The sequence below is a fragment of the Rhinolophus sinicus genome, linkage group LG03 (assembly GCF_036562045.2).
Source record: "Rhinolophus sinicus isolate RSC01 linkage group LG03, ASM3656204v1, whole genome shotgun sequence".
NCBI classification, from domain to species: Eukaryota; Metazoa; Chordata; class Mammalia; order Chiroptera; family Rhinolophidae; genus Rhinolophus; species Rhinolophus sinicus.
The window spans coordinates 101,582,443-101,603,841 of NC_133753.1; the positions used below are offsets into that span (position 1 = coordinate 101,582,443).

The window sequence follows — 21,399 nt, forward strand, 5'->3', positions numbered from 1 at the left end:
ACAGCAGTTCTAGATCTCCTACTAGGACTTGCAAGTGAGACAGAAAAATAAAATTGGATATTGTTTAAGTCTGTTATCTTCTGGTGGGTTATAGCACTGTTCAACGATATTCATTTTTTCTCCTCCTCCCCTTTATGGGAGGGGTATATTTCCCCTGCCCCACTGATAGATCACAGGCTTGGCCATGTGACTTGCTTTAGACAATAAAACATGAGCAGATGGGATGGGTAGCACACCCAAGCCGAGGCTTTAAATGTGCTTGCATGGTTTTGCTTGGTCTTTGGGTTTCTGCTTTCCTCTCCAGGAGGAGCATTCCCGAGGTAACTGCTGTTCCTTTCCTGGGTCCTGGAACGAGAGACACATAGAACAGACCTGCACCCAACCCACAGCCCGAAAGAGAGCCATCATAGCCAACATGCAGAACCATGGGACGAAAGGACTTATTGCTGTAAGCCATTGCAACTTGGGGGTTGTTTGTTCTGCATGTTATCACAGCAAAAACTGATGAATACAGGTTCTCTCTGTTTCTGTATCAGAGCTCATATTCTCACTAAAACAAGTAATGAAAATTGTCCTTTGAATCTCATGACATGGAGGTCCCTGGTGACCTTAGGAAGAGTTGCCTCACTGGAGTGGTGAGGACCAAAGGCAGACTGGTGCCAGCAAGCAGTGAGTGAGAGGTAAGGAAGTGGAGGTGTGCCTGCAGACAGCTCTTCAGAGAAGTTTGGCTGTGACAGGGAGGCGAGGTGGGCAGTAACTGGAGGAGCAGGGCATAGGGAAGCACTGCTCTGCCCTGGAGAGGAGCTGTGAGGAACGCAGTCAGCTGACAGCCTCTAGTCTAGCCCCTCCCGGATCTACTGCAGCGCTTGAGCCAAGGCCACACTCTTCCCAGTCGTCTCCCAGCCAGTGACACAGCATGGCTGGGAGACAAGGGCCTGGACATTTCGACCGACGACCTAACCGACGCAGATTGAAAGAGTTTTCCCCTGATTGGTTTTAATGACAGAGAGCAGAGTATGCTTAGAAGCCCGATGGAAGAATCCAGTTGGGAAAGAGCAGCTGACTATGGAAGAAAGAAGCTGCGCAGATGGAGAGAGGGAGGTCCCTGAGAAGGCAGAAGGAGCTGGGGTCTGGACTGCGGGGGAGCAGCTCCTCAGGCCAGAGAAGGAAGGAAGAGGCAGGAGGAAAGGACGGATGGGAGCAGAGTGACGGCAGACCTCCCATCAGAGTTTTCTTTTTCCCCAAATAAAGTGGGAAGCAAGAGGAGGCCTAGAGTCAGGAAACTAAGTCCCGTGAGGGGCATGTGCTGCGTCTGTGCTGTTTGCTCTTGGCCTTCATCTTCCCACCTGCACCATAAACAGCTTCGACTAGATATCCCTGGTCCCCAACATGTTTGAGCCTCAGGGGCTTTTCAGAAATACACTTTTAGGGGGACCCCATCCTGAACTGCTGGAGGGGAATCTCTGTGGCAGAAGTGGTGGGGCAGGAATCTGTATATATTTTTTTAAATGTGCCCCTGGGGGCAATGGGATGCACAGCCAGGTTTGGGAACCACCCTGCAGGACCTCAAGGATGCCTCCAGCTCTGTGCTTCCAGCCAGAAGGTGCAGAATTCCAGCACAGCATTTTGCTGAAGCTATAAACTATAGAATAAGCTACATGCCACTTACTGTCACCTTTAACTACAAAAGCCCTAAAGGTACCAGAACTCAAGAGGAACCACAGTAAGGCAAAATCGGCTGCAAAATCACAGGCCCTGCCCATGTGGGAAGCCCACTGTGCACACTCTGGCTCCTGCAACCATGTTTCCAAACCCCAAGGTGGGACGTGGGTCACGGGACTCCCCAGGCAACAGGACGAAAGGTTGGATCAGGGCCGTCACAGGAGATCGGGGATGCTTGGCTGCCCTGCAAAGGGGTGGAGACCTATCCGGCCTTTCTGAAACCTGAGCCCTGCGGTGAGGGGGAAGGAGAAGGAGGGGCTGCCTGGCCCTGAGAGTCCAAGCCGGGGCCCCTCCACCCCCATAGCTCCTCCTCTGCCTGGGTGCCCCTTCTCTGGGGCTCCTCCAGACTGTGCAGGCCACGTCCACTCTCCCTTTGCCTCCCTCTGCCCCTAAGGTCGGGTGGGGACAGGCTGGGACCACCAGCCAGCTCCATGGACAGGGACTTTGCATCTGCTCACCTCCCAGCTTTGGAAAGAAAAGAAGAAAAGTCTCTGTTGATTTGCATTTGGGAGATCCTACCCCCTCCTAAACTTCTGGGGGCAGAAAAAATGATTTGACCTTGGATTGACTGTAGAAGAAGGGACAGAAAGAGCCCAGAACATTCCCCCAGGTATGAATCCTTCACTTTTGCTGGTGTGTGTGTTGTGTGTGTGTGTGCGTGTGTGTGTGTGTGTGTGTGACAAGTTTTCCACTGGTCAGATGTGGAGTTGTCCTTGAGGATCTCTCCCGGACCCCTTCTAACTACTTTATTCCACGATTTTGCTGCCCTACACTTCATCCAGTCATTCAACAAACATTTCCTGAGTACCCACCCTGGACCATGTGCTACCATTAAATAAGATCTGGTCCTTGCTGTCAAGGGTTCACAGTGTAGCTGGAGAGACAGTAATAATGACAATAATAGCTATCACACTTACAGTGGGTCAGTCACTGGGCTAAACCTTTTATAAACTTAAGCTTATTTCACCTAGCAACAAGAGGTAAGTGTATTACTAACCCCATTTTACAGATGAGGACAGTGAGGCTTAGTGAAGTGAGGTCACACTGATGCTTCTAACCATGGTGTTATGCTGCCTGCCCCGCACTTAAAGAGGCAGTTCAGGGCAAAAGGTGCACTAATAAAGGGTGGGGAGGGAGTGGGAACGCTTTAGACAGCCAGGTTCATAGGGGGCAGGGAATGATTAAGCTTCATTTTGACCAAGGTTCCCAGGGAGTGAGGCAGGAGCAGGCTTAGGGCCAAGTTTGGAGCTGGAGGTAGGCAGGCTCCACAAGATCCACTGGGTCAGCTAGGACTTGAGGTCAGTGGGGTTAGGATGAAGGGTGCTTCTCCCTCACTACTGGGCTGGGGGGGCGGGGATACAATGGGGAGACCTGAGGATTCCCGGCTAGGTTCCCTGGAAGCTTTGTGTCCCCATACTCACATAGTGGGGGCCGACCTGGGGTGTCAGTGTCCCAGCAACCTGAGAGGTAGGTGGCCCAAGTCCTAGGAAAGTGGGGGACAGGCCCAGATCACTATGGATCCCCCTTAGCAAAGATTGGACTGTGGCTCCCCCTCCTCACAACTCCCATCTCCCAGCTGTCCCCAGGCCAGGCAGAGGGAGGACAAAAGCTGATTATTCCATTGGGGGCTGTCCTGGGCCCCATGAATGGGGTATTGAAAACCCTGTGCCCACATGCAGATAGGTTTTCATCCTCTCCCCAACTAGACTGTTTGTATGCCAGGGGGAAGGACAGGTGGGGGGTGCTGGGAGGGGCATCCCTGTCCCTGTACTCTCAATATGTCCCAAGCAGAACCATGCCCTGAACCAGCAACCCTTCCTTCAGTCGGTGAGGAAAAGGGGTGTGGGGGCACTTCTGGGGTGCTGGTTACACGGCACAAATGTTCACTGAGCTCCATACTTATGATTAATGCACTTCTTTTGTTGTGTACCTCAATGCAAAATTTAACAAAAAAATCCTCAAGGGCTTCCCACCCCAAAAAGGCACAGCATCCCAAATGGCATTTACTCTCCCAGCCCTTCACCATGTTTTCATATTTGCGAGTCATTGGAATTATATTTCCTTGATTTTTTTCTTTAAATTGCCTCATTTCTTCTGATTTAAATTAACTTTAAAGGGCAACTTTCTATTGTTCCAATAAATGGAAAATCAGGATCCTTTTCCATAAATAGAAGGCACTATAAAAAAAATCAGTGAAATCAAAACAATAAATGTACATCTATCTCCTCCTAAATGTATGTGGCTTGCCACCAGTGGCACCAACACTGCCCTTTGGGATATACTGCCCTCCGCTCAGGATAAACTCTGAACCTCCCACACAGCCACACAGCCCTGTCTGGGTGTGGGCTCAGGCAGCCCTCCAGCGTCATCCCCCACCACTCGCTCACACACTCTCTGCTGTAGCCAGACCTAACTCCTCATTACCTTCAGTTTGTGACCCTGTCCTTCTCATCTCCCAGCTGTTGCTCCTTCTGTTGCCTCCACTCAGAATGCCAAACCCAAGTAGAAATGTCACTTCCCCCTGAAGCTCTCATTGGGCCCTTCCAGCTGGAAGAAGTGCCTTGGCATCTTTAATTCCAGATGTTCCAGCTGTGACTTCTCCACTGTCCCCTTGATGGAACCATCAGAAATGCCATTGACTGGCTGGATGTACAAGGAAGCGGAGATGAGAATTGGTACCCAGCCAGATGAGGAGAGCAGGGGGTGGAGGCCCGGAGACAGGAGCACTGCCCCTGCACCCCTCCCCCCAGCCCTGTCCTTCCTCCTCCTCTTGCCACTGGGTGAGTGCTGTCCCCCAGCCCCTGACCATTCCCCTTTCTGGCTCTCAGTTTTCCCAGCTGTAAAATTATGGGGGAAGGTGGTTTGTAGATGAGGTGGTTTCCAGCATTTTTTCAGCTCTGACATTTGTCCAAGGTTGACGAAAGCTAGGGATCTGAGCTGGGGGCAGTGGAGGGCTCAGTGCTGAAGGTAAGGGCTCAGTGTACGCAGAGTGTAGGCAGTCAGGGGACATTGAAAACAGGGAAGGAGGGAAAGTACGTGGGCTTACCAGTGGCTATTAGAAAGGCAGCTGGTAGAATAGATGGAATCAAATGACCTAAGAATTATCCTAACTTAAAAAAGCAACTGAATCTCAGTTTTTTCATCTGTAAAATGGGAACACTAGTACAGGCCTCAGAGCATTGTGGTAAGGATTCTCTGAGGTGACGTATGTGAAAGTGTCTGAGTGCAGTAACACCCGGTACACAAGTGAGGGGCTATTATGGAGTTTTCGATTCCCCATGCTGGGCCAGTTTCCCTGCTTCCTCCTCCCGTCCCAGACAATGTACTCAGAATTGGATGGTAAAGAAGAGTGTGGCTATTTGGGTTGGAATACCAGTTCTATCCTTTGTCATGTGGCCTTGAGCAAGTTGCCTAACTTCATTAAATCTGAAATTTTCCCATCTGCAAAATCCTACCTGCCTTGTAAGTTGTCCTAATGATTAAGTGAGTCAGGCAACGTACAGCAGTAAGCACAGTGCCTGGTATGTACGTACAGGGGAGTTGAAGCAAAAGGACTCATCTAGGTAAAACTTTTGGGGGAAATCAGAATGAAGCTCAAAGCCAGTTTACATTTTTAAGGCAAAGTTACTAAGCATCTGCTGAGTAACAGACTCTGGGCAGGGGACCCTGGGGGACACGAAGATGAGACAGGCGTGGCCACATCACCAGGCAGAAGTCCTGGAAAGGGGCATGGATATGGTGCCCAGGGATTCAGAGGAATAGAGAGTACTTCTGAGGGCTCCAGAAAGCCTTCCTGGAGGAGGGGGCTCCAAGCTGGGTCTTGAAGGAGCTGCAGGGCTGTAATGAGGAGGAGGAGCCAGAACTGTTTAAGCAGAGGAGACTGCAGGGTCAAAGTCCTAGAGACAAGACTGATGGGAGCTTAAGAAGTAAGGTAGGGCTAGTCAGAAGATACTAGAAGGCTTTGTAGGGAAAGCTCAGGGGCTGGGACTCCTGCAAGAAATGGAGTCTGAGAAATGTAGCAGTGGAGTGGGCTAAACAGATCTGGGTCTCAGGCAGATCTCTCTGGGTGGCCCTCGGACCAATGGGAGAGGGGTGAAGCAAGGAGGCCAACTGGGTCAGTCAGGGAAAGCGAAGCTGAGGCTTCGGGAAAGCAGGTGTAGTAAAAAGGAGTGGGATGATGGTAAGGACCCTGGTGGGAGGGAAGGCTGTGCTCCTGGGGCTAGGTGGCCAAGGGAGGGGGCAGAGGGCCAATGCGCTTCTCACTCTGTTTCAGCCAGTGCCCTACAGCCCACTCCAATGCCCTTTCCAGGTAGGTGCCCCTGCTCCTCCCTCCCCACCCTGTCCTTACCCCAGGTACTCAGATGCTCAGACAGAATACCTCTAGTTCTCTAGATGCCCCCTAAAGGATTGTACCGGTCTCCCCATTTTATAGAAAGGGAGAAATAAAACCTAAAAGGGATTGTTCCCAAGGCTCCCACAGCTTCACGGCAAGGTGGGCATCCTGTAGGTTGGACCCAGGGATCCCCCTGGTGCCAGCTCAACCCTCTCCACAGAGCTGAGGCTGGTGGGGGGTCCGAGCCGCTGCCGGGGGCGCTTGGAGGTCCTGCATGGTGGCTCCTGGGGCAGCGTCTGTGACGATGACTGGGACGTGGTGGACGCCAATGTAGTATGTCGTCAGTTGGGCTGTGGTCTGGCGCTGCCCGTGCCGCGGCCCCTCGCCTTTGGCCAGGGCCGAGGCCCCATTCTGCTGGACAACGTGGAGTGCCGTGGGCAGGAAGCTGCTCTGAGCGAGTGTGGCAGCCGAGGCTGGGGCGTCCACAACTGCTTTCACTACGAGGACGTGGCCGTCCTGTGCGATGGTGAGCCTAGGCCTGTGATCTAGGAGGGCAGACAGACTGTGGCATACCGCGGGGCTGAAGGCTAGATAAATAAAGGGACTTCCCAGCAGTAACACTGTTCCCTGGAGAAAACCAAGCCGGTGGTGCATTGCACGGTGCTGAGGAAGAGCTCAAGGCTGGCTGTCAGGGGCCCTGGGCCTCAGTGGTGCTTCTGGCTCAATGTGACCTTGGCCTAAAACCCACATTACTCCTTCTGTGTAGGGCCTTGATTATCCCAGCAGAGCCCCCTTCCCATTTTTAAAACCAGATGATTGGGGTCAACACTGGCCATAAGGTCCACTTGGCATAGAACTGAAACAGAAATCTCTGAGAGGCTTTGACTGAGAGCAGTGGTTTTAGTTTTCAAGAAAATCACCTGGAAGATTCATTAAAACATAGATTGTGGCCCCATCCCAGAGTTTCTGATTCTGCAGGTCTGGGGTAGGGCCTGAGAATTTACCTTTCTGACAAGTTCTCAAGAGATGTGATGCTGCTTTTAGAACAAAAAGAATTCCTCTAGAGCCACTGCTTTCTGGACTCAGGGGGCCCTCTCTTCTGTCATACCCCAGGGTTTCTTGCTTTGACCCTTTGCATAGCCAGAGGTCCTGAGGGGCGGGTACCTTAGGAGTCCATGCCCTGCCACATCTGTGGGTATGAGGATGGAGAACAGAAAGACCCATGTGTCCTCCTCTGTTCCATCCTGATTCCTTCCTAGAGTTCTTGCCCACACAGCCCCCAACGAGGAAAGTGTTAACCAGTAGGGCGCCCCCTACAACTCCCCCGAATGGAAAAGGTAAGTAAGGGCAATGTGGGGGACCACCTGAGGCTTAGGAGAGGGTCCCAGAGAAGAGTCTCCCATATCTACCCTAAGTGGTGGGAAGAGAAGGATTACCGATGGGTGAGTTTGGTCATTCCCCTTCACCACCCTGCTTCCTGCACTCCTTCAGGCTGCTCACTATCTGGATAGGGAAGGAGGATTAATTCCTGTGCAATAATTAAAAATAGTCAGCACAAAGTTAGAGAAAGTGAGAGAGGTGAGGGCTGGAGCTTAATCTAATGGGAGAGTCAGATATGCACAGAAATGCTGATTATGATGTAGAACAAGAAAATGAAAAGTACCATAAAAGAGGGACAGAAATGGCAAGGAAGTCCAGAGGAGGAAGAGGGTCCAATACATCAGAGATCAGAGAGGTCTTCCTGGAAGACCAGTTGTTGGTGCTGCGCCTGGAAAGGTGAGAAGGCTTTCACTACAGTCTTAAAGGAGCAGCAGCACAACCTAGATACTGAGGAGAGCATTGGCAAGAGCAGGGAGTTAGTCACACAGTCAAAGCAATCTGTCCTCTGATCCCACAAACCACCCCCAATCTGGGCTGTGGAAGGCAGTGCCTTGGGGGTGAGTAGTAACTCCTCCTGGGTTTTAGGTCCTGAGGCAACATGCACTGTGGGTATATGGCCAGCCTGGGGCATCGTGGAACCCCATTCGATTAGGAGAGGATGGGAGGCAGAGCCCTGTGGGATTTGCTCCTTGCCCCACCCCCACCCCCTCCGCGGTCACCAGGTGAGGGCAGCGTGCGCCTGGTGGGGGGTGCGGGCCCGTGTCAGGGCCGAGTGGAGATCCTGCACAGCGGACTGTGGGGCACAGTGTGCGACGACGACTGGGGACTGCCAGACGCCACCGTGGTCTGCCGCCAGCTGGGCTGCGGGGAGGCCCTGGCTGCCACCACCAACGCCTTCTTCGGCTACGGCACGGGACACATCCTGCTGGACAACGTGCACTGTGAAGGCGGCGAGCCCCGCCTGGCAGCTTGTTTGAGCCTGGGCTGGGGCGTGCACAACTGTGGCCACCACGAGGATGCCGGAGCGCTGTGCGCAGGTGCTGGCTCGGGGGACACGCTTGGGCGGGCGGGGAGGGCCTAGCCGGCCGGGGGGCGGGGCCTGCGGGCGGGATGGAGCCTTGCCCTGCTGTTGGAGGAGGCTGAGTGGGGTCTGGGCGGGAGCGGGTTGGTGGCTTCTTTGGTGTTTCCCAGAGCAATCCAGGAAGGCCCCGAAATTACTTTTAATACCCCAGGACTGCTCTAGAAGTGCCCAGGAGAACCCCAGTACTCTTTGTGGTGAGCTCCACAGCTGTGTAATACGGCAATATTGTTCTACCTATACTCCAGAACGATCTAGCACTACCCCAAGAATGTCTATAGATTTTTCTAGCAATTTCTAAGTACTCTTCATGGACTACTTCAAAGTAATACCCTGTTTCCCCCAAAATAAGACGTAGCCGGACAATCAGCTCTAATGTGTCTTTTGGAGCAAAAATTAATATAAGACCCGGTATTATATATTATATTACATTACCTTACATTATGGTATATGTGACCTGGTCTTATATTATAGTAAAATAAGACCAGGTCTTATATTAATTTTTGCTCCAAAAGACACATTAGAGCTGATTGGCTAGGTCTTATTTTCGGGGAAACATGGTAGTACTCTAGAATTGCCCCAGAAATACTCCATTGTAGCCCAAGTATGTTCCTATAATTACCTAGCACAGCTCTCAGTAATTTTGATGCCCTTATAATATTCCCCCTCCTGGCTCCTCTCACATTTTGAGAGGTTTTCTGAGCAAATACAAATAGTAGGGCCAATAATGGCACTTCACAGATGGACTCCACTCTATAAGATATAAAATGCTTGTCCATGCCAGAGGCCATCATTCCCAGTTTACAGATGGGAAAGCTGAAACCCAGGGAGGCAGAGCCATAGCCATGGTCACACAGTGAGCCCTGGCAAAGTCATGGCTAACCTTGCTGCCTGGTCTCGAGTATACCCCTTGCCTACTCTAGTCCTATCTTACCTGTAGGATTGGGATAATGAGTCTTGTTCTGCAAGCCTCACAGGGTTATGCATGGCCCTCCACAGCATGCCCGGCATGGACCCACATTGGGTTTCTGAGCGCACGACAGAAATGAAAGCATGTCTGTGAAAGCCCTGTATAAACTGTGAGGTGTACATCTACGCAGCACAAGTAAATTACAACTGCTGTCGAAGTGGAACAGACCTTCTTCGACCCCAAATGGAGCTGAGCCTTCAGCTCTGGAAGTAAACTGTTTTCTTCTTCAGAGAGACATCATCCTGACAGCCAAAGGCTGACCCTGCTCCCTTTTCTCTCGCTCTAGTTCTGGCCCCCCCCACTCTCACAGCACTGCTACCCTCAGTCACAAGAGAGGACTGGGCATGGCACACAGAGCCAGAGGGTAAGGAGCGTAGCCCTCCAGGCTAGAATGGTAGGGGTAAGGCGGGTAGGGCTGAGAATTGAGAAGGCTGTTTGGATCCACAGGAAGAGGGCCCTGACTAGTTGCCCAGGGCTTTTGACCAGATGGTAGAGATGGGTGAGAGAACAAATGAGCAGATGGAGCAAGGATGAAATCCAGACCTCTGAAAAGTTCAGAAGGATGGGATGGGGTAGTAAGAGATTTCCTCAAAGCTCTGAAGTAAAATTTGGGTTGGTACTGAAGTTGGGAATTGAGAGGCCTTGTGAGAGGGTTGAGATAAAGCTTGAATAAAGGATATAAGTACATTTGGAATTAGGGCTGAAACTATCATTGGAATTGAAACTAGGATAATGCCTGGATATAGGATTCGGTTCATTCCAATCCGGTTTGCTGAGGATTCCACCACACCAATCAATATGATGACTCTAGGGTTGGGGCTGAATGTAGGGGGCAGGCGTCGCACAGTTGGGGGGGTGTCTCAGTAAGCGCCTCTGTTGTAGGCCAGAAGGCCTCTTTGTCCCCTTCGAATGCTCTAGGTATCCTGTCTCCGCAGCTACAAGAGTTGGTGCCCTGCCTTCCAGGGAGACCGCACTGTTTACCACAGCCTCCTGGGCCGCGGGGAAGAAAAGTAAGTGAAAGAGCACGGATTCCTCTAGGGGGGGTGGGAGAGGGTGGGGCCGGGACTCTGCACCCGAGCAGGTGGCTCCAGCCCAGCCTCTCTGGCCGCGGGCCTGTGCGCCCTGCAGGTGGGCGGCTGCGGCTGGTGGGGGGCCCAGGCCCGTGCCGCGGCCGCGTGGAGGTGATGTACGCCGGGGGCTGGGGCACCGTGTGCGACGATGACTGGGATTTCGCGGATGCGCGCGTGGCTTGCCGCGAGGCGGGCTGCGGGCCTGCGCTGGGCGCCACGGGCCTCGGCCACTTCGGCTACGGCCGCGGCCCAGTGCTGCTGGACAACGTGGGCTGCGCCGGTACGGAGGCCCGCCTAAGCGACTGCTTCCACCTGGGCTGGGGTCAGCACAACTGCGGTCACCACGAGGATGCGGGCGCGCTCTGCTCAGGTGAGGCGTGGTCGAACCGCGCACAAAGGGGAACTATTAGGCGGGCCAGGCAGCGCGGCCAACCAGGAATGGGCGGGGCCGCTCGCAGGTTCGTACTGCGGCACCCGCTGAGAAAGGCAGGATCTGAGAAATGGGCGGAGCCGCACGTAAGCACGCACTGCACCGCGGGCGCGCGCAGGTGCGTACGGTGAAGTGGACGCGGCAAGGCAGCATCTGAGAAAAATGCCTGGCCGCACGTAGGCACGCACTGCGGCGCGGGCGGGGTGGGATCTGTGGCGACATGGGCGGGACCGCACGTGAGTGCTCCCTGCGGCCTGCAGCGAGCGGAGCGGCAGAGGACGCTCACTCCGCAGAGGCGGAGCCCGCCCATTGACGCACTCCGCCGCTGCGCGGCGTGGGCGGGGCGGGACGGAGCACCCTCTGCAGTGAGAGTGGGGCGGGGCCTGGAGAGGGCGTGGGGTTTACGGCAATGAGGGGTGAGGCCGGAGGTGAGTCACCGGAGGCCAGGGTCAAAATCTCAAAGTCTGAATGGGGCGGGGCTGTCTTTGTTCTGCTGAGTCAAGGACCCGCAGAGTAACAGGTGATTAGCTTTCGGGGATCAAGCGTCTGACCTTCGGGAGGAATCAAGGGAAAGAGGTGTTTGCAGAGTCTGACACATTTTTAAAAGCTTCTGTTCATTGATTGGTGTGGGAATTGATTTCTTCACCCGCGGTTGGTACTCCCCGCCTAGTAGCCTTGGCCACAAAGGGATAGGCTTCAAAGAATTCTGCTTTGGGCCCCAGGGTGAAAGCAAGCAGTCATCATTTCTGATCCCTGGGGTGGGGGGCAGTTCTTTAGGGTCCTGGAAGTTCGTTGTTCCCTAGATCAGGCTTCCATTGAGAGGGTAGGAGGTGACCTGGCCTCAAGGAACATGTTCTCCAATGTGACAGTCATCTCTTTTTCTTTGTCCTTGCTGAGCCAGGCCCAGAGGAGCTAGGACTGCAGGATGGTTCTGAGACCACCCGGGTGCCCACTCCTCGGCCCAGGGACGGTAGGTGACCACAGACCCCAAGACGGAGATGGAGGCATCCGGATGGGAAGGACCAGAATTGGGGGAGATCACAACCTAGAGTTACATAGCTCAGCAGATTTGCGCCAGGTTCTGAAACCTTTGTCCTTTTGTGCTCGTCTTTAGTCTCATCAATAGAGGTATGGTATCCAGAGAGAGGGATTTGGGTTTTAAACTCGATGAACCTAGAGGTTTCAGAATCAGGACCAAAGTGAGGGGATGGGGCTCCTGTCCTGTGGAGAAAAATGAAACAATTCACTCCTTAGCTTGGGGAGCCCAGGGGGCGAAGGGAGACCAAGACGACTTCAGGGAACACAATCACAGGACCAGGGAGCTGCCCTGGGGCTAAGGTCCTGGGATTATGAACAGAGGAATAAGCAGAGAACAGAAATGGAGTGCCCAGCATGCCCAGAAAACCCCCACAGACGCTTGTACATGTTCTTCCACCTGAAGACTGCGTTTGGGTTGATGTCCATCCTACTTTAATCTCGTTTGTCTGCCCTTGTTCAGTGGCTCCCAGGGCAGTGCTGTGTCTCAGACCACCCTTTCCCTCCACTATCTCCCCCTTCCCTGGCTTCGCTTGGGAATGGCCTGGCATGGGTCAGCGCCTTCCAGCCCCAGGCCTTGTCCCCCCACAGGGCACCTACGTCTGGCCAATGGAGCCCACCGATGCGAGGGACGAGTAGAACTCTTCCTAGGCCAGCGGTGGGGCACTGTTTGTGATGATGCTTGGGACCTGCGGGCAGCCGGTGTCCTGTGCCGCCAGCTGGGCTGTGGCCAGGCTCTAGCAGCCCCTGGAGAGGCCCACTTTGGCCCAGGTCGAGGCCCTATCCTCTTAGACAATGTCAAGTGCCGTGGGGATGAGAGCGCTCTTCTGCTCTGCTCTCACATCCGCTGGGATGCCCACAACTGTGACCACAGCGAGGATGCCAGTGTCCTGTGCCAGCCATTGTGACCCAGCCTGCTCTGCAGACCACCTCTTCTGGGAGCCTATGGTGGCCTGCCCCTCTTCCTGCAGGAAGTCTTCCTCCTGTGACAGCTGCAGTTCACTCAGCCCTTCCCTCCCCTGGCCTGGGAGAGAGCCTGCCCAGATGGTGTGGTCCTGCAGGGGGGAGCCTGGCTCTATCCCATCAACTTATTGTGTGACCTCACCTGTCATCAGCTGTGTGGATCCAATTCAGTGAAACTTCCCACTTTCTGCTCAGCCAAAACAGAAAACTGGGGGGAAGGGAATGACTCCTAACTCCTCTTTGGTGGGGCTCCTATTATAGCACCCTTGATTCTGCCTTCCTGGAACCCAGGCCAGGAGGTTCAGGGGCTCTCTGAAAATGAGGTAACTCCCTTACTCCCTCCCATCTTGGAATCCCCAAGAAAAGGGCAGGCAGGAGAGGCCTGCAGCTCTTACCTTAGACTGCCTGGGACTGTGGGAGAACCTGGGTCATTGCCCTGGACTACTCCATGAGGGCCCAGGCTCAGATGGTGCTTGGCTGGATAAGGGGACTAGAGGGGCCAAAGCAGGGACAGTGGCCCCTCCCTGCAGCTGGAACCAGCATCCCTGATTTATGCTGCCCCCATCACAGAGCCTCTACTTTGCAATAGCAAAGAACCCTGGGGCCCTGTAGCCACCCATTCATAGGTGCCAAGTCAATAAAGCATTGTCCCCCCTGTCTTTGGACACAAGTGCATTGTTTGTGGCAGCAGGAAGACTGGTTAGGACTCTCTGGAGGCTTGGGAATGGAGGGTGGTTCAAGAGCATCATCACAGAGCCCTCTGCAGGCCCATCACATCTAGGAAATGCTGACTCACAGTGTCAGGCCTGGAAGGCCCCTAGAAGGGTCTCCTGGCCCATCCCTGCTTTCCTTTTACATATAGAGAAATCCAGATCCTACAAAGGAAGGGGTCTACTCAAGGTCACATAACACGGTGGTAGAATCATTAGAAGACAAAAAATCAAGAGGAGGCAGAAAGGCAGATGAGGAAGAGCAAAGTAGCATCGGAGCTTCCCCAGGGGCTGCTTTTGGTGCTCCTCACTTGCCGCTCCAAGGGCAGAGAGAAGTGGGGGATCCTGCCAGAGCCTCTCTCAGCTCCAGGGTGGGTCACTTGCCAGTAGCAACTGTCGGGCATCAAGCCTCTGCCCTCCAGGTCTGGCCCACAGGCTTTGTATTAGTTTCTTACAGCTGCTATATCAAATGACCACAAACTTAGTGGCTAAAAACAACACAGATTGATTATCTTACAGTTCTGAGGTTACTAATCTGGAGGTTACTGTTCTCCCTGGGCTAAATTCAAGGTGTTTGCAGGGTGGTGTTCTTTCTGGAGGCTCTAGGGGGGAATCTGTTTCCTTACCTTTTTCAGCTTCTGGAAGGCTGCATTCCATGCCTGCTCATGACCTTCCAGCCAGCAATTAGTCTCTGACTGCTCTTTCTACCATCTCAATCTCTTCTTCTGATTCTTCTGCCTCCTCTTCCATCCTCTGAAGCTTCTTGTGATTATGTTAGGCCCCCGGGGATAATCCAGGATGATCTCCCCATCTCAAGGTCCTTAATTTAATTACATCTGCACAATCCCTTTAGCCAGGTAAAGTAACATATTCACCAGCAAAATGGATTAGGACGTGGCCATCTTTGGCAGGGAGGGCTTGTTCTGCTTCCCACAGGCCCTAAACCTGTGTCCTGGCTCCTAGCCAAGGAGGGAGGCAGACACTTAGCTCCAAATTCCATCAGCTCTTGGCAGTAATAGCTTTGTCTCCACTTATTAGGAAGCTCTCTGAGACCCACTGTGGTATTGGAGAGATGGGGGCTGGAGGAATGTAAAGAATAAAAATGCTTAAGAATTCAGGGTGAGACAGGGATGCTCTACCCCACAGCCCCCAGATCTGAATGCAGGATACTCAGATTCTGCTTAACTGGTGGTCACAGCCACACCAACATTTGAGTGTGCCCCTCCATTGTCCTAAGAAATATCACAGTTTCCCACCCTTAAGAGTCCCCTTTCACATCTAAACAAAGTGGTTTCATTGACGCTCTCTCATTTGACCCTCATAGCAGCCCTGTGAGAAAAGCATTTTTGTCCCTTTTTACAGACAGGGAAAACTGAGGCTTGGAGAGGGGAAATGACTTGTCCAAGTTTGCCCAGTGGACCCAGGACTAGAACCTAAGGTTTTTGACGCCCATTAATACCGGTCACCAACATGTCCAGTTCTTCCCCTTCCTGGCACCTGGTAGCTATGCACGTCCCTGTCCTCGTGACCTGAGCATCCCCCTAGGACATGCTTTGACCAATGAAATGTGAGTAGAAGTGTATCTCCCGGGCAGAAGTCTTCAAGGACCCGAGCACAATCTGCCAAGTTCCCTTCCTTCAAGGTAACCAGTGACGATCCAAGTGGTGGAGACTCCATCAACCAGTGTCCCTGAGGACGACCTGGAGCAAAGCCTTCGTTGTCTCAAGATGGACATAGAGAGTGAGAAATGTTTGTTGTTGTACTGGGATTGGGGGTTGTCTATCAGAGCAGCCTAACCTAGCCCATGTCCTGTGGGGTTACCTGAAACCTGTTTTCCAGCCAGTTATTAAGACTGGTTCTGTTCACTGTTTTATTCAGCACATGTGGTGTTCCATGTGTGAGGGCCCAGTGGAGGCGGGAGCACACAGATAACAAGACAGGGCATTTGCCCTTGAGGAACTCAGACTAGTCCAATGCTGATTCGAGTGCCCTATACTCTCCTGAAACTCAACCTATTCCACTCAGATGTGGGTTTCCCTGGTTAGTTAGTACTACCAACCACTAACTTAAGCTAGAAACCTGGGTGTTATCTCCAACAATCACTACACCCCCTAAAAAAACCCCTAATCAATCACTAAATCCTATTGATTCCATCTCCCAAACCGTGCTGAATTTGTCCACTTCTCTCCACCCCCACATTTCTTACCATTGCGTCTTCACTGTCTTCCTGTCTCCCAATCCATTCCCCACATCACAAGAACAGCGAGCTGTTTACAAATTTGAGGCTGCCTCTCCCCTGCTCAAACCCCTTCCATGGCTCCCCAGTGCTCTTCTCGTCCTCAACTCCTTACTTCAGTTTTCAAGGGCCTGCACAGTCTGGCTCTGCCTGTGTTTTCAGCATCATTCCTCACCACTCACTGCCAGGATCTAGCCAGGCTGAACTACTTTCAATTCCTCTAATGTCTGGGCTCTTTTCCCACCAAGCCTCTGCACATGCTGTTCTCTCTGCCTGGAATACGCGTCACCCACTCCCCTCCTTCCCCTCAGTCAACTCTTATTTAGCCTCCCGTCTCAGCTTTCCTTTTCTCCAGAAGGCCTTCACTGACACCACCCCCTCTCAGTCTGGACTAGGAGCCTGCACTGCACCCTTTCCCTCCCCCAGTGACACCACTCAGTCCTGCATCTCAGCAGACTGCTAACGTGGCTGTACCCTCCACTAGCCCAGGAGGCCTTGGAGGGTGGGGTCTGGGTCTGTTGCGCCTACCTTTGTACATAGGATCTCACACACAGTAGGTGCTCAGATAATATTTGTCAAGTAAATGGGGGGCATGCGCAAATATTTCTGGAGCACCTGTGTGCTAGACCCAGCACTGTGCTGGGCTCTAAGGCTGCAGAGCAAGACGAGATGTAGACCAGGTTCTGGTTTGTAAAGCACAGAGATTACCTTCAAGAGAAGATCGATGATAAGCCATTGAACAAATCAGTAGCCCAGAGAATGTGAGCTAGTGACGAGTGCTATAAAGAACATAAAGCAGGCTGTTGTGGTAGACGCTGAGTGGTCAGTGAAGGCCTCTGCGGAGCTCTGCGGAGGTGGGGAGTGAGCTGCGCCTCAGCAGTGAGAGGGAGGTGGCCATGAACGTTTGGCCATTCCAGGTCCTTCAGTGGGGATTCAGCTTGGCCTGCAGAAGGACCAGTGAGAAGGGCATTGTGATCGGGGCAAAGAGGGACATGCTGACATGAATCAGAATCTGGGAAGGGCCAGACCACTCAGAGCTTTCTAGGCCCTGGGGAGGAGTTTTACCTAAGGGCAATGAGAAGCCACCGGAAAATGAGGGATATAGGCGCTCCACATATCAGTCTCTTGAATCTCTCCCACCTCGCTCAACTTGCTGAGAGCACCTTGCCTCTTAAGATTTAATGAAAAGGACCCAGCCAGGTAGCTCTTGTTAAAGTAGGAAACCCAGCATCCCTACCAAAAACCTCAGGAATTCTTAGCTTGGATTCTGCTGAGCACCCCTGAGTTTTGCTGATTTCTGAATCTCCCATCTGCTTTTGCTTCCTCTGTGACTCTCCTTTTCCCTGGTCACTGACTAAGCCTTTCATCCCAAAGTTCCACCAGTGCCATGCTGGGCACATGGCACACCTGGCTGATGATTTGGAGCAAGAGCCAAACACTGAAAATTTAAAATTAGATACTGTTTTTAAAAAGCCCTTGTCTACACACACACACACACACGCAAATAATTTTCACTGATTAGCCCTAATGGTCTGTTCCAATGTGGGGACCTTCTCTCTCTCCTATTACCTCCTTTCTTCTCCTCCTTTGTTTGCAAGCCATCGGACTCCCACATTTTTGCTCATTGCTTTAAAAAAATAATAACTTTCTTGAGCTATAATTCACATACTATAAAGTTCACTTCTTTAAAGTATACAATTCATTAGTTTCTAGTATATTCGCAGGGTTGTGCAACCACCACCACTATCTTAATCCCAGAACCATTGCCCAAAAAAACCCCTCATACCCATTAGCAGTCACTCCCCATTCCCACTTCCCTCAGCCCCTGGCAATCACTAATCTACTTTCTATGGATTTGCCTATTCTAGACATTTATAGACATGGAATCATGCAATATATGGCCTTTGTGTCTGGTTTCTTGCACTTAGCATAATGTTTTCAAGGTTCATCTGGTTTGTAGCATGTACTGCATTCCTTTTAATGGTGAAATAATATTCCTTTGTATGGACTTACCAAATTGTGTTTATCCATTCATCTGTTGATGGACACGGGCTGTTTCCACCTTTTGGCTATTATGAATAATGGTGCTAGAACATTCATGTATACATGTCTAAGAACCTGTTTTCAATTCTCCATTGTGTACCTAGGAGTGGAATTGCTGGGTCATATGGTAATTCTGCGTAATGTTTTGAGGAACCGCCAAACTGTTTACCACAGTGGCTGTGCTATTTTACATTCCCACCTGCAAAGCACAAGGGTTCCAATTCTCTACATCCTTGCTAACTCGTTATTTCCCCACTTCCACCACCCCCCCTTTTTTATTTTAGCCATCTTAGTGGGTGTGAAGTGTCATCTCCTGGTTAGGGTTTGCATTTCCCTAATGACTAATTATGTTATCCTTTCTTGTGGTTATTGGGTTATTTGCATATCTTCCTTGGAGAAATATCTATTCCAGTCCTTTGCCCATTTTACCATTGGGTTCTTTCTCATTTCTTATGCAAAACTGCCTCCCTATCTTGTGTATTACCTAGCCTCCAGGACAGCTTTCCAACGTTGTCCTTTTTGTTTTGCTAGTCAAAGCTGGCTCTCCTAATTGGAATTCTGCAGCCACCTATGAAACTTTAGTCATTTTGTTTCCCCTCCCCATTTGTGTAGACTGTCTCATTTCACTGTCACAACCTGAGATGGAGGCAAAATCGTTCTCAGATTTTACACGAGAATTGAAAGATGGCCAGGATCACACAGCTAGCTAACTAGGGGACGGGATTCGCACCCTGAACGGACAAACTCCAAAAAGCCCACGCTCTTCCTACCAACTAGTACTATCTTGTCTCTTGACCGCCAGGGAGGTGTTTGTCCTATCTCCAGTGTACGGGAGGGAAACCAAGGGCACAAGGCGTCAGTTTCCCTGGGTCACACAGAAAGCTTGAGAACTAGGTCTAGGGACTCCCACCTCGGCCGACAAATCCTCCGTTCAGTCCCACCGGCTCAGGGGCCAGGAGCGGACGGCGAGGCTCAGCCCTTCCGGCCCAGTTGTGTCACGCCTTCCTGCTGAGTCACCGCCGTGGTGCCAGGCTGGGCGGATCGGGCAGGGAAGGGAAGTAGGAGTGGGAGTAAGAGCCCACTAGGCGTGGAAACCGAAGCCGTGGCTCCGCGTCAGCCCCCTGATTGGAGAGCCTAGGACCGGCACAGCCAATCACAGCAACTGGTGGGGCGGGACCAAAGGCAAAGGAGGCGCCCGCTCCTCCCCTCGAACCAACCCCTCCGGGACGCACCCCTGGGAGCTTTTGGTAGCGTCCAGGGCTGCGTTACTGGCGGTGGGGCGGGGCTGATCGTACCTCGGGCTCGGAGCCTTGCTGCGGGCTACGTGTGCGAGGACCGGAAGGGAGGGTCCAGAAGGGCCCCTAAGAGCCTGGGGTGAAGGCGACATTTTCTGGACTGAGCGATCTTTCGCAGCTGACAAAGAGCGTTTGATCTACCCATTCAGCGCGGGCTGGGTTCTTGACTGTTGTTTTCAAAGGGGATTAACCTACGTAGAGAGAGGCCTGTTAAAATTGTAAGGCCAGTTTGCAATAAAACTGGAATTGAAAGGGCCAGGCTGGGACATTCAGACATGCTGCTAGAGTGAGAGTTTAACCAGCTGCATAGAGGTACCCCAGCAAAGGCAAGGGGGTTCGGTCACAGTGAAGATGTGGCCAGTGTGAGGACACACAGAGACACACACACTCATACACTCACACACCCACACCCTCTGCTGCTGATGTCTTGATGGGTTTGAGTTTAATCCTACTCTCAAAGACTTTCAGTCTCAGCCACTCAGGAAGTATTTGAGACCCTTCTTGTGCCAGGCAGGGTTCCTGAATAGGCAGATCACAGGGCAAACCACGTCCCTGCTCTTCTAGAATTTACAGTCCGGCAGGAGACAGCCCAATGGTTACATCAAAGCCTGTCAGAGTTGTGAGGAGGAAGAACCGTGCTAAGTCAGGGCAGGGTGCAGGTTATCCTTGGTCTAGGGAGAGGGTCCTCGGAAAGCTTTTGAAAGAAAATAACTCTTACGGAGAAGGAAGGGAAGCTGTCCTTATTGGAGGAATAGAACAAGAATCAGATGGCTTGAACAGAGGTTCAAGGAAGATGGTGGATTGAGATGGGAGGAGAGCCTTGTCAGCTCATTAAAGATTACTGACATCCTGAGAGTACTATGGAACTAACTAGAGGGTTTTAAGCAGAGGAGAGTCGTAATATCTGAATTTTTAGAAGATTTGGGTCATCCTGTGGAGAAGAGATAGATACTAGTAGGAGAATAAGATGGAAGCAGGGAAACCAGTTAGGAGCCTACTGTAATAATGCAGAGAGAGATGATGGTTTAGACTCTAGTGGAAGTGGCACAGACGGTAAGCAGAGGAGGAATTGTTGACCTGTCCAAAGGGGGCTCTAATGCTTCAGGAGACAGAGTGGCACTCTCCCTGGGGCCCCATTTGTTTATTTGTTCATTTATTCTCTTATTCATTCAATAAATATTTGAGCACACCACTCTGAGACTGCCTCGTCTCCCAGGGAGGGGGGCTGCTGCCTGACCCAGTCTTGGGGTGGAAGGGAAGGGGTGATGTCTGCAGAGGGGTTGGTGCTGACCTCACTGTGACCCCACAATTGCACAGTACTTGGACATTGATGTGGGGGTTCCTGTGCATTCCAACTCTCACCAGGGCTTTGCCAGCCAGCCAGAGGCTACTTGGCAGATGGAGAAACTGATGCTCAGAGATGGGAATGATCTGCCCAAAGTAACCCACCCTGAGCTAGAGGCCAACTTGGAACTTGGATATGTGAGCTCCCACTGGCTTCTCTTCTCACTTCTGTCTGGCTGCCCACATTTGGGTTGTTTCAGATGCAGAGAGCCACTCCACCACTGTCAGGCAGGAAGAAAAGCTGCAGACAGAGGGGCACCTGCTCCCTTCCTCTCTGGGTGCAGCTCTGGCCTTGAGAATGCTGTATTATTAGCAACAGCCTATGGCTATGCAGAGCTGTACAGCCTCCAGCTTGCCAGGGGACTGTGTGCAATATCTCATTTGCTCCATCTGGCCACATCAGGAAGGGAAAATTATTATCCCCACTTTACAACTGAAAAAACTGAGGCTTAAAGACACAAACTGTTATGCATCTATTGAACTCCACTGAGGTTCAAAGACACACAATTAATATGTATCCATTGAACTCTGATTCCCTGCTACTGTGCTGGGCTCGATAGGATGCAGAGATGGATGAGATCTGGGCTCTGCCCCAAAGAGGAGACAACCTATAGAGATATAATGCATATACATTCCTCGCTCTTGTATAAGACTTCAGTGTATGGGGCTTCGGAGAAGTGTTGTGGGCTTAGAGGCAGAAGAAGTCACTCCTAGTAGAAGTTCTGGGAAGCTTTCTGGAAGAGGGAGTCGAAGGCCATGGAATTGGATAAGCCAGGATAGGGTGCTGTGT

General features: G+C 52.0%; 1 protein-coding gene and 1 long non-coding RNA gene across 6 annotated transcripts; one reads left to right on the forward strand and one right to left on the reverse strand.

Annotated features, from left to right (window-relative positions):
• The first annotated feature begins 1,508 nt into the window (after positions 1 to 1,508).
• Positions 1,509 to 13,640, forward strand: SSC4D (scavenger receptor cysteine rich family member with 4 domains). Of its 4 annotated transcripts, none has more exons than XM_019752820.2 (11): positions 1,509 to 2,332; positions 4,303 to 4,502; positions 5,996 to 6,031; positions 6,276 to 6,581; positions 7,315 to 7,392; positions 8,158 to 8,472; positions 9,770 to 9,847; positions 10,419 to 10,493; positions 10,612 to 10,923; positions 11,885 to 11,953; positions 12,238 to 12,752. In XM_019752820.2, exons 2-11 carry the CDS (start codon positions 4,337 to 4,339, stop codon positions 12,318 to 12,320), a joined length of 1,518 nt encoding a protein of 505 aa, XP_019608379.1. In that variant the 5' UTR covers positions 1,509 to 2,332; positions 4,303 to 4,336; the 3' UTR covers positions 12,321 to 12,752. The 4 variants fall into 4 exon arrangements, with proteins under 4 accessions (XP_019608379.1, XP_019608381.1, XP_019608378.1 ...); XM_019752817.2 differs by having other exon boundaries at positions 1,524 to 2,332; positions 12,610 to 13,640; XM_019752822.2 differs by lacking the exon at positions 10,612 to 10,923 and having other exon boundaries at positions 1,517 to 2,332; positions 12,610 to 13,640.
• LOC109458839 (uncharacterized) lies at positions 12,032 to 19,483 on the reverse strand. 2 transcript variants are annotated; one of them, XR_012494910.1, is made up of 4 exons: positions 18,881 to 19,483; positions 16,636 to 16,870; positions 14,318 to 14,770; positions 12,032 to 12,204 (listed from the first exon to the last, which is right to left on the reverse strand). It is a non-coding gene; the product is annotated as an uncharacterized LOC109458839 (long non-coding RNA). The 2 variants fall into 2 exon arrangements; XR_002139293.2 differs by having other exon boundaries at positions 17,941 to 19,483.
• Positions 19,484 to 21,399: the final 1,916 nt, after the last annotated feature.

Coding starts and splice junctions, on each gene's coding strand:
- SSC4D (XM_019752817.2), top strand. CDS start 4,337: ATGGAACCATCAGAAATGCCATTGACTGGCTGGATGTACAAGGAAGCG. Junction 6,582..7,314: donor CGTGGCCGTCCTGTGCGATG/GTGAGCCTAGGC, acceptor ATTCCTTCCTAG/AGTTCTTGCCCACACAGCCC. Junction 7,393..8,157: donor AACTCCCCCGAATGGAAAAG/GTAAGTAAGGGC, acceptor CGCGGTCACCAG/GTGAGGGCAGCGTGCGCCTG.